General features: G+C 46.4%; 1 protein-coding gene across 8 annotated transcripts in view; it reads left to right on the forward strand.

The window, feature by feature from the left end:
- Nucleotides 1–12,309, forward strand: part of LOC112868110 (urea transporter 1) — a 53,993-nt gene that overhangs the window by 12,896 nt on the left and 28,788 nt on the right. For 2 of the 8 annotated variants that reach the window (XM_086682874.1, XM_086682873.1), the window contains exons 2-3: nt 8,052–8,115; nt 10,538–10,702. In XM_086682874.1, coding sequence (XP_086539000.1) covers nt 10,556–10,702 — 147 coding nt within the window. In that variant the 5' untranslated portion in view covers nt 8,052–8,115; nt 10,538–10,555. Of the gene's footprint in view, nt 1–7,238; nt 7,382–7,488; nt 8,116–10,537; nt 10,703–12,309 lie in introns of those variants that run through there. The other 6 variants (XM_086682877.1, XM_086682876.1, XM_086682871.1 and 3 more) reach the window with 5 other exon arrangements.

Genomic DNA, 12,309 nt, shown 5'->3' on the forward strand with positions numbered 1-12,309 from the left:
TGAGAAGCTTATGGTTGAAGTCCATTCTCATCAGAACTAGTACCTCTCAATTCCTACTCCAGGACTCCTTCCAAGAATCCAGCTAGACACAAAATGATATATCAGGGTGAAGCAAGACCAGAGAGGATGTAGGATGGAGGCGCTTGCCAGGGAAAACTACGTAGAAAAGAGCAGAAAATGTCAGCTGATGCTAAAGTACTATAATTTTAGTACCTGAGGCGAAAATTCAGAAAGAAAAACTCACCAAACCGAAGTCCTTGACTTATCTCTAAGTCATCCTAGCATATGCTAGACAATGGATAGATGAGTGAATGGATGGAATAAGGAAGATGGGGTGGGTCCCATGGACAAGGAAATCTGAAACCCAAGTTGAGCAGACAAGTGGGGACTCATACTGGGATCAAGGGAAGGGATAATGATGGGAGAAAAGCTTTCACCTAGTATAAAGCTACCATCACAGAAGGGACTAGTCCATTAGGAAACCTTGTGTTGGGATTTTATTTTTAGGATTGGAATTGTTTTTTTTAATAATAGGATGAAATGCACCAAGTGGAGGAAAAAATGGAGCAATCTGAAGCAAAAAAAAAAAAAAAAAAGTTTAAAGCTTTTCTAAGACACTTGGCACATCATCTCTTGCCATAATCAAGATGAAGGACTGAGGCTACCCACCAACCCTTCAAATGGAAATCTCAGATTCTAAACCAAGCAAAACTCTGGGTCCTCCACCTGCCCCCAAAGCTGCCTTTGGGTAACTTTTTACAACTTCCAGATTTATACCTTTACAGACTTATTACAAGTCTGTAATAGACGTTAATTTAAAACTAGTTTTGCCCTTTAAAATTTTGGGGATGAGAAGCTATTGAGAAATTGGTGGTCAGCATTACATGGCAGTTGGCTCCCTCTCTGAGAGTCTGTAAACCCCAGATTCCGCAAAAGTATGAGTCAAGAGGAGTCAAAACTCCAAGTGACATAGAATATTAAGAGTCCACCTGGGGATGTTGTTTTGCTCATCACTTATCAGTATGTTTGTTTAAATTTCTTACTGGATTTTTCCCCTAATTCAACAGTGTTTAATTCATCCATCATTAATATCTTGTGTGGCTTTAATTATGAACCCACAGACCTTCATCTTCAAAGATGACATTGCCTGAGCTCTATCTCAGGTGTTTTTCTGCAAAGAGGATGAACTTTTCCACAACCATCCAGGCTCCCCTGGCCCACTTTGTCACATTGGCCAATTAGCTTCCAAGAAGCTGAGTCCTAACCTGGCTTCTTCCATTTGGAAACAACATCATTGGGGTGTTTTTCCAACTAAGGATTACAGTAGTGTTGAGAATTGCCATGCTTTCTTTAAAAACAAGAGTTTGTGATTAATTGTGAACTCTTCTTCTAGTCTATTGCCATTTTTACATCTTGTTTTAAATAAGAAATTGAAATTTTTTATTTTCAAATAACTATGTACAGAGAACAATGGCATTATAATGCTTAGGTTTTTTTTTTTTTAAGTTTTAAGAAGAGATATTGCACCAAAAATATATAATGCCTTCTCCACTGGGTTTAATTTTGGTTTTGAATGAAACATGGAATTAACTTCATTCTCTAAGAACAAGGTGCAGTGTCAGACTTGCACGGGAATTCTCCCCCATGTCTGTCGTGGTATGCCTGCACAACTGCGTTTCTTAAGCCAAGAATTGCTAAGGTTTGAGTTAAGGCTTCGAGTTGAGGATTGCTAAGGCTCTGATGTGAATCTGTGGCCAGTTAAAGCATAGTAGCTCAACTAATCAGCTCAACTGAAAATGCAGTATGGTCCGCCTTTGAGCTGGTTGGCAGACAGGTAGCGGAGCTGGTTAGTTTGCTCTCAAGGTCCAGACTCTCTGCCTTTGGCCCCTACCCCAGCTTGGCAGATGCCAACAGTGGGGAAAGAAGAGGTGAGGAGAACGGAAAGATGGGTGAGGGCCAGAAGATTCTGCATCCCTCTCTAGCTCTCGGCTGCCAGTTGGTAGGAGGCAAGGGATGGTAATAGTGTGCATTTCTGAAAACCACAGAACTGTGCAGCCAGCACTCAGCAAGCCTCCAGTTGGGACAAGCGTGAGGAGCCCGAGCCAGCTGCCACCTCCTGAGCTCCAGAGGGCAGCCTCACCTAACACGTCCACACCATCCACCATTCTTGGCGACATTCCTGCCAGGTCTCTCTGTGATGCTCTCCAGTGAGTAATCCCGATTCTGGAAGTGACCTCAGCCCATCCCACTCAGACTCTGGTGGCTGATGTCTTTGGCAAGAGCCTGTAGCCCTTGACCCAGAGAGCCCCGTGGGCAATGGTGGTGCCAGGTCATCTCACTTTCTCTTCCGGGCCCAATTATAAAATAAAGCTCGACTCCCCAAGCTTGGAGCCAATATCACAATATCTTTAATGGTGAGGAAACAATTGAATGAGCTTTAAATTAGTCTCAAGAGAGAGTCAGGGAAACAGGGCCGTGCCACTCCCCAGCCCTCATTTTCCCCAACACTTCAATCCCTTCCTCAGTCTACTCAAGAGATTGAAAAGATTCTAATCCTACCCCCTTTCCTATTGTCTTTCATTGGGATTTTTTTTCAATCCTGGAGAAACAAAACACCAGCAGGACCATTGCTAGGTGACATGGCCCCTTCATGCAAAGGCATCCTGACACCCTTTCCTCAAGACACTTTAGTACCCTCTGCAACAGTTTTGTTGCAATGAATACAGAAATGTCTAGGATGTTAGTGGTACCACTTTAGACGTGGTGCATTTGTGCAGTGCACAACCTGCTCATCCTTAGACACTGTCTGTGGAGATAAGAGATCTACATGACGGACCTTAATGTGACCTGAGTTTAAGCTAAAATCTGGAAAGAAGGTGCTGCATGGAAAGAAGGCACCTGATAAAAGTCATGGCAGGGATGGAGATTCTCTCACCATTCTAATGTGTGCAGGAGAAACAATAGCTTTTAAATGGAGCAGAATAATTGCATGACCGCATCTGAGAGCTAAAAATGTAGGCGCCTCACTGCCTCCTGCTTCTATCCAACCCCACGCTCCCCTGGCAAGGACAGGCAGTGAGAGAGACACGACACTATGCGCCAGCTTGCCTCTTGGCTCTACATCTAGGGAACGCCTGTCACAAAGGGTGCCCCCCAAATGACGCTCAGGGTCAGTGTGAGTTTGGGCTCTCATCTGGTGCTTTTTGTCTGACTGTTTACCAGACGACAACATTGTGGGCTCGGAACACACTGCAGAGGAACATTGTGTCCTGGATTTGCTGGTCCTGCTTCTCTGGGGGGTGGGGGTGGGGGGGGACGGGGGGATAAGAAATGACTTGAGAATAAGTTTCTCCCATGCTCCCTCTGCCATTTAGAACCTGCTGCTCAGGATGCAAAAGACACTCACAGCCGGCCACACTTCCCGAGCGCGGGCACTCCAGCTGTGCTGTGCTGAAGTCATTTGTAAAGTTTAAGTGTCTATAGGTAAACCCAGAGCAAACAGCAGTCCAGACCAGGTGGTGTTGGGATAATTTCTGGGTCAAACAACACGTATTTAGAAACACCTACAAATGCAAGATGTAGGAAACACTGAAACCACGTCATTATCCGTAACTTAGTTCTCCTTCTTCACCACTTTTTTCATCTAGTTCCTTCCTCTTCTCACATATATTTTATGAACTTTCTCAAAACCTTTCTGGAGAGAGATCTGTTGGGAACAAAGACGACTCTTAGATCCCAACCTTGTTGCCTAGTATCTTCCAGTCCAAGTGGGATGGTGCAGCATAAGATACATTTTTTACACAATAAAGGACAATGCCAGAGCTGTTGCGGGGCCAGGGGGTATGGTTGCCTGTCTAGTGAGGAATAGGGACATAAATTGCTTTTGGTTCCCAGGAGTGTGGCATGGACAGGAGTCTGCTACAACATCCAAATAGAGGAAGAAAGAAAGTGGGGTGTGAGGGTTTGGGCAGAGCAGGTGGGGAGAGGAGAGAGAGAACTTTCTAGGGGCAGAAATTCTATGGAGACATTCAGAGGAGGGAAAACTCTGCATACATTCGGTTGTGATAGAGCCAGACCGAGGGCTGGCAGATGGGTTCAGAGAACCGGTGGAGGAGAGGGGCGCACACAAGGGGGAACTGGCGGGGGGACTCAGGGCAGGTGAGAAAAGAAAAGCAATGTCTGGGCTTAAACACTCAGACAAAGATATGCCGTAAGTGACAGCAGGAGATGCTGGAGAAAGAGCTGAGAAAAAGGCATCAAATTCTGCAACGAGCATTGAAAAGCACCTAAGAACCCAGGTTTGCACCCATTGGGTGCCCAACCGTCCCTCTGCTCTCCTGCTCAGGGGGTTCTCTGCAAAGCTCCTGGGTGACAGTAGACACCCGCGCCTGGGGATCTTGCAGGACAAAAACTTGGGGAGCCTCATCAGCCAGCCACCTACCCCCGAGTTGTTGCTGAACAGTGGTCTCCATGCTCATAACTCTGCCCCTTCTGGTGTCACAGCCGGGAAGATTTTCCCCGTGTCCAAGCTGGGAGGAGGGACCTTTCGGGAAAGCTCAAGGACAACCCAACCTCTATGGAGACAGGGAGGCGTCGGAATGGCAGCACCTCCACGGGTCAGGCGCAGAGCTTTACCAATTATCCTTGCCAAAACTCATCACGACCTTTTTAGTGAGGAATCTCACTTTCATAAAGGGGTGCGCACGTATCTAAGGTAGAACATCTAGGAACTGACAAAGCGAGGATTCGAACACAGGTCCGCCTGACCCAGAAGCCCACATGGGCACGCTGCCTCTTGTACGTACCACATAGCAAGGCTGCATTTTGCAAGCGGTACTTTAGGTGTGACTTTACAGGAAGTGGGGAAGAGGATGGGGAGGGATGAGGAAGGTGGTCCTGCCAAGAAGGTTTGGGACTCAATTCTGACCAAGGCCACTGAGGCAGAAGACTGCATGGGTGCCGTGTGGAGGCGGCTTCAGGATTAGGATCGATGTGTTGAAGGCCACGTTCACGAAGTTAATCAGTGAATTAGTGAAAAGCAAAGCATGGGCAGCAGTTGGAAATATTGGATGGTGCTGAAGTACATCAAAGTACAAACTTTGGTGTTAGACTTTGGATGAGTTATTTAAACCCTGTGAGCCTCTGTTTTCTCATCTGCAAAATGGGGATAATAGCATTTAACTCATGGGGTTTTTTGCAATTTTTTAAAATGTTTATTTTTGAGAGAGAGAGTGCGTACAAGTAGGGAAGGGGCAGAGAAAGAGGGAAACAGAATCCGAAGCAGGCTCCAGGCTCTGAGCTGTCCGCAGAGCCCAATGTGGGGCTCAAACTCACATACTGCGAGATCATGGCCTGAGCTGAAGTTGGACGCGTCAGATGCTTAACCAACCAACTGAGCCACCCAGGTGCCCCTAATGTTTATTTTTGAGAGAAAGAGAGAGAGAGAGCACGTGCGGGAGAAGGGCAAAAAGAGAGGGTTAACGAGGATCTTCGAAGCAGGGTCTGTGCTGACAGCAGCAAGCCCAACAAGCCTGATGTGGGGCTCAAACTCATGAACCATGAGATGTAAGACCTGAGCCGAAGTCTGATGCTCAACCAGCTGAGCCACCCAGGCGCCCCAGACTCTTACAATGTTTAAATGGCTGATGGGAATTAGAATGAAGTGATTAGCACAGTGCCCAGCACACAGAGTGATTCTCAACCACTCTCACCACTCTTACCTCTTACCGCGATCGTTATTATTGCTGTGAGGGAAGGATTTATGTTCCATTTGCACGAGGAACTTCTAGAAACTAGTGTGATTCCTTTCATTCCCATTCCAGGCCCTCTGACTGTCCTCTTGACATTCATTTTTCCCTTTCAGTGTAACCCAGGAGCTTATTTTCTCCTTATTTTCCTACGACAAAATGTTGGAGGCAGATTTCCCTGAAGCTCAGAACTGGAATCATGAACCTGGACCTCTGGTCTCCTCCTAGACCTCAGACACACACACACACACACACACACACACACACACACACACACCCTGAGCTGCAGCAGGTAGGAGTGGGGGCTGCCCACAAAGGGAGACCTGTGGTTTCGTGGGTGTCCAGTGGGAGGAGCCAGAGAGTCGCAGCTGCCTCGAGGACCTCTGACAAGCCCTTCAGCTCCAACAGGAGGCCAGAGGCCCAGAAGACAGAAACATCATGACATCTGCAGGGCTTTCTGGGGGTTGTCTGGTTTTTTGTTTTTGTTTTGTTTTTTTTTTTTTAATTCCGTGCTCCATGAAGTGCACCTGAGTTAGTTAGATTCCTGCCATAACAGAGAAAGCCCCAAAAACTGAAGTTTAAGAAGGATGGGGGAAGAAATGGATTTTTCACTTGAATTTTAGATTCCTCTGCTATGGAATGTTTGCATCCTATTAAAAGGCAGCAGAGTTTGTCCTGGGATCCACACCTGGAAAAAAGAACATTCCAGGGAACTTTTATTTTTGGTTCCTTCTAACTGGGGAAAAGAGCAAGTAGGTTTCCAGAAAATGAATTGCATGCCCCTTGCCCTCCCCACCCTCACACCACACCCCTCGGGACTTTGCTGGATTCCTACACCTGTGCAGAAGCTGCGTGGTGTCTAAGAGAAAATTCCACCGGGAGCAGTCACGTAGCACAGGAGCCTACAGTATAGCAACCTGACCCTCAGTTTCTAGTTTTCAGGGACACTATGTTGATCTTTTTTAGTTACAAACATTCCCCGAAATATTTCAGGGTGAGGGCAGGAGCTAAAGCAAGAGGGAAAAGACAAAGTTGCAGGATTATCCCTGGGCATGGATCTTGGAGCACCACACAGAGATGGCACCAAATCAAGGCCAGAGGGGGAGACAGAGAGAGAGAGAGAGAGAGAGAGAAACATCAGCAGAGAGAGGAAGAGAGAGAGACACAGAGAGAGAGAAACAAGAGACAGAGGAGAGACACACACAGAGAGAAACATCAGCAGAGAGAGACAGAGAGGGACAGGGAGGAAGGGAGGGAGGGAGCGAGGGAGGGAAGGGAAGAGAGAGAAACATCAGCAGAGAGACAGTGAGAGAGAGGAAGAGAGAGAGGGAGGGAGGAGGAGGGAGAGAAACAGCAGACAGGTTGGGGGGGAGGGAGGGAGAGAGAGAGAGAGAGAGAGAGAGACATCAGGTACAGGACAGGGGACTGGTCCTCCGCAATGCTGTGGCCCTGGGGCTCAAAGTGGGAGGAGAAAGCCAAGTGCAGGGGCGGGGGCGGGGGTGCAGAGCCAGTTTGAGTATAAAACTGTTAGGTGCCTCCTCCCAGTGCTATCTCCTCCTGAGCACCTCCCTCTCAGTCGAGCCCAGCAGGGCTCTATCAGCCAGTGCCTTCTGCCACCAGGAAGCCCGTGGAGTGTGAGTACCCTCCTCCTCCTCGTTTCTATTCATTTCCAACTGCTCCTTGCTGCCGGTTCGTCTTCTCCTAATGGTTGCTTTTCGCCCTTTTCTTCTCTTTAATGAAGAAATACATCTCAGATGGTTGCAACTGAGTAGAAGCAGCCAAGTCCGAGTCCTGGCAGTCTAGAAAGCAATTGACCAAGGCCGCGGGCTTCTTCCTGGAAGCCTGGAAGCAATGTCTTTGCTCGTGGTTTCCAAAGCAGGGTAGAAGGAGAACCTGAGTTCCATGTGCAAGCGGGGTTTGGGCAAGCAGTCCACTGCACCTGCCTAATGACTCTGGGTTCATCAATGCTGTATAGGAGTTTCGAGCGTGTTCTTGAAATAACTGAGTAAAGCTGGAAACCTATCATTTTGACTCAAAAAAAAGCGGGGTGCTAGGAACGGCCCTTCCCAACTCTGGCTCTGTGCACCTCTCTGCCTGTGCCGTCATGCTGACGGGAGCGTGCTGGCCCATCGGAGAGCCCAGCGGCCACACTGCAACCATAGATCTCACAGCTTCTTTGCTGCTGCATTTTCTGGTGTGGAATTCAGACCTCAAGGCTTCTAGGAGTGGTGCCTTCTGAGGACAGAAGTGTTTTCCTCAGGAGACAAGAACACCTGACAGCATTTTCTTTGTTTCTGATAACAGCTTTAAAGAACACCGAGCACCTCCTACCACTTCAGACCAAAAGCTACCTAAAATCAGGATTATTGTAAGTACCAAATAAATGTCAATGCTTTCGTTCTCTTTGTGATAGAGCATGAATGTTTAAATGTTTTCTTCTATGTCTGTACCCAAAACTTTGCATTGTTTTTTTTAAAGTGATACTTGAGCCATAGAAAATTAAAGACTTTCCGGGTCTCTCCAATTGCACAGATTTCTAATATACCCTGGCAACAGAATGAGTTTTATTTCATAGACTAAAATAAGGAGTGTTGGTTGAATTGAAATCCTGATATTGTCTTGTATTGGAATAAGTACTGCTTCATTTCACTGGTGATTTGGGTTGTGACAAGCGCTTTCTGACTCCCGCTGGAAAGCTCAACAGGTGCAGCTTCCAGAATATTCCTCAGATGTTGTGAGGATGTGTCAGTGATAGAAAAGAACGAGGCTCTCTTTGAGGTACAGGGTCATGCCTGTTTGTCAGGAGAGTCACTGTTTCCAGCAAGGGCGTGGGGTGAGAATGGGGGTGACGGGGCCCTTGGTTGTTGTTGGCCCCCACCCCCACCCCAGGGTTATTTCAAGGTGGTCATGAACGCAGCCTGTGTGTGCTGCATCCCTGAGCACTCTGCAGACCTCCTCTTTGAAGAGGGGCTCCTTCACTATTTGTTGACTTGAATAGACTCTCGGGTGGCATTACTGTGCCTGGCTCCAGGAAGACAAAAAACCACCGCAGCTTCCGTATTGTGCGAGGCTGACTCTGCCGAGTAAACTCTGATGGTCCCCACGCTGAACCTCAGTTTTCTCTTCTATAAAACGAAGGCTCGAACTACGTGCTCCTTACGACCTCACCCAGCTCTCACATTTTTCTCTCGTGGCTCTAAGAAAATACTGATGTTGAGCTCAAGGATATTGTCCTCTTAGATGTGTGTGATTTGGGTGGCAGGGGACAGGCAGGAGCCATACAGGGGCCAGAGGGGTAAACACCGACACTGAGGGAATGTGACAGTCCCTGCTTGTCTCTTCCATTTTCTTCTCTCCTTTTTTTTAAACCACAGGTAAGATGAGAGCCCTGCCATTGGTTTTCCATAATGTCGTTCTTTATCAAACAAAAAAATGCATAATGCAACCCACAGACACTTCTGTTTGGTACTGAACTAACCGGATAGTTTAACCACGGATAAACCCCTACACACACAATTTTTTCTAAGACATGTCAGTAACATTTTTCACAATTGTGGCTTTTTCAAAGCAAGCTGGTAGAGGAAAGTAAAAATTAAAATAAAGGTGAAAAAAACTACCACACACAGGCAACTTTTCTGGAACTTCTGAAGGAAGAATGATATCCCTGAATGGAATGGAAGTTTTTCTTTTTTTTTTTTTTTTAAGTTTTTTTTTTTTTCAACGTTTATTTATTTTTGGGACAGAGAGAGACAGAGCATGAACGGGGGAGGGTCAGAGAGAGAGGGAGACACAGAATCGGAAACAGGCTCCAGGCTCTGAGCCATCAGCCCAGAGCCTGACGCGGGGCCCGAACTCACAGACCGCGAGATCGTGACCTGGCTGAAGTCGGACGCCTAACCGACTGCGCCACCCAGGCGCCCCGGTTTTTCTTTTTTAAAATAAAACTTAGAGGGGCACCTGGGTGGCTCAGTCGGTTAAGTGTCCAACTTCAGACCAGGTCATGATCTCATAGTTCGTGAGTTTGAGCCCCGCATCAGGCTCTGCACTAACAGCGCAGAGCCTGCTTAGGATTCTCTCTCTGTCCCTTTCTCTGACCCTCCCCTGCTCTCTCTCTCAAAATAAATAAAATAAACTTTTAAAAATAAATAAATAAATAAAACTTAGGAAGAGTTGCCATGCTTGTTGAATTCAACTAAGGATTGTTTGTTATTAACAAGATGATATCCAGTATTTAACAATTCTTATTTTGATACAAGAAAAAAAAATGCCACTTAGCAGTCTCTGAGACGGGGCTCTTGCTGTGCATTAAAAGTGTGGCTCATATCTTACTACAGAAAATAGAGCCCACCCCCATGCCTTCTTCTGTTTGTAAAGAACAAGGCTGAGGGAAATTGTTACATTGGCATTGGTCCCCAGGATGGAGCCCTAACAGTTTGCCTGAAGCATGTCCCAGCCTGAAGCCCACCCCTCCCTCTAGACAGGCTTCAGATCTACCAACCTCCCGCTAGCAGAGAAACACAGCAGAACAAAGTCTGTGCAGTGGTCTCTGTGCAGGGTGGTTTGACAACATTTTTTCCTTTTATTTTAAACAAAGTAAAATGAACATTCCATGTCTGTAGTCAGCTCATTGTCTCTTCTTGTTGATGGAGAAGTGTGCCTTCTCTGCTGGCAGTCTCCATCTGGGGCCACAGCTCTGCTCCCCAGAAACCCACCGGGCACCTCCTGCCTCCCACCACCCTGCATTTCACGTGCTCATCCTTCTGATTCACGTCTTTTTGCCCTCTGTCAAGTATGGAGAGAAAGGAAGGATGAATGGACAGTCTTTGGTTGGCGGCTCTGGTGATGCCCCTTGTGGTCCTCTTTGGAAAGACTCTTTTGGAGTTAAGGTTGGTGAGGCTGCACGCGGAGGCTCCTCCTGGCACAGCTTGGCCCAGGCACGTGGGCCGCCGGAACAGGTATGATCCCTCTTTGCAGCCTCCGTCTCCAGGAACGTGGGGGCCTGCCCTCCACGCTCTGGTGTGTCTTTTCTGAACACAGCCTGGGAAGTGGGGTCCTCATGCTCTGCTGAGTGGTGTGGCTTGAGCTCAGTGGCATACACAAGAGTCATGGCTGAGAAGTCACAGGGTGCTCATCTTGGGTTAGATGCTGACTAATGAGTTTTGGTAACAGTGGAAAAGTGAGGAAACAAAGTAGTCTGGGGTTTAATCTTACCCTGCTTCTACTTAATTAGAGCTTCTTCCTTTCATTTTCTTGTCTTTTTAGTTAAATTTCATGACCTACTTAGATTTAAGAAATCTGAGTATCAGTAGAGGTTCCCTGCTGCATTCTCTTCCCGATTGGAATTATTAAAGTTCCCCCCAAGACCTGCAAATAGTCAAGTGTGATAGAATTCTAAGGTGAACTACAACCTTGAAGTGACCAGCGCTCGTGCCTGAGTTCTGGAGCAAGTTGTCAGGATTCAAGGTGTTCTGGAAGTGTTTAGTAGTTTAGAACGCATGGTTCCTGGGGTGGGGTCGGGGTGCCACAGCAGCACCTGTCTGCTTAACTCGGGAGAGGAGCCCTCTCTCTAGGGCATGGTACCCCAACAACTCATCCCAACATGTGGGTACTGGAGACACAAATCACAATAAGACTTCTATGGCTGTGGATTTAGACAAAAAATAACCCAGGCTTTAACGTTGGGTGGCTCCGCAGGGAGCTCAGGCCATGCAGGTTCTCAATCACGTCTGGCCAGTTAGAATATCGAGTCTGGCATCTGTTATCTCCAAAATCTCTGAGGTGGTGGTGTTTTTTAAATAAATAAATAGATGCCAGAAATTTCAAGAACATGAATTTGTTCACTCTGGAATAACCTATACATTTAATTGTTTCTGTAGTTGATGGAAAACTTGTAATGTTTTCATTCAGTGCTCCCTCTGTAGAAACTGACTTCCTCAATTACAGAAACTCGAAGCAATTGTGTCTGAGGTCCTTGACGTTGCCTGGGACGAATCCTGATGCCTCTCACAGATCAGTCTAGCTTTGCACGTGGGTCACTAGAGCTGAGGAAGTTACTGAGCAATACGGTCAGTTATAAGATTTAAAGAGGAAGATATATGAAAATAAATGATAGCTATCACTTAGATTATAAAATAAAAGATAATTTTCCTAATTGCTTAGAATTTGAATAGTTTTCCATGTTTAACTCTGGGGCCAGCTGAGCTCCATATAGGCAAAGTTTTGATTCCTGACCTCCTACAGCAATTTTCAATTTAAGAATTTCTTAATGCCAAGGTTCATTGGAAATCTCACAAATGCTGGTGTCTAACACTATTTTGCCAAGACGAAATGAGCTTGCTCTAGAATTCGTTGCATAAATAGCTTCTGTTTTGCGTAATGATTAATGGCTGGCCATTGTTTAAAAGTGGAGCAGTTAGTTGGGCAGTGAAAGAATGGAATTGAAGTGTAATGGTTACTCAATAAAAAAATCAGTGACCCACATTGATTTCTGTACTTGAATTAACAGAAGCCAAAACTAGACAGGATTGCAAAAAATAAAAATTTTGAAAAGGCGTAACTTTAT

Source organism: Puma concolor, chromosome D3, assembly GCF_028749965.1.
Source record: "Puma concolor isolate L17-30 chromosome D3, mPumCon1.1.hap2, whole genome shotgun sequence".
In the NCBI taxonomy this organism is placed as follows: domain Eukaryota; kingdom Metazoa; phylum Chordata; class Mammalia; order Carnivora; family Felidae; genus Puma; species Puma concolor.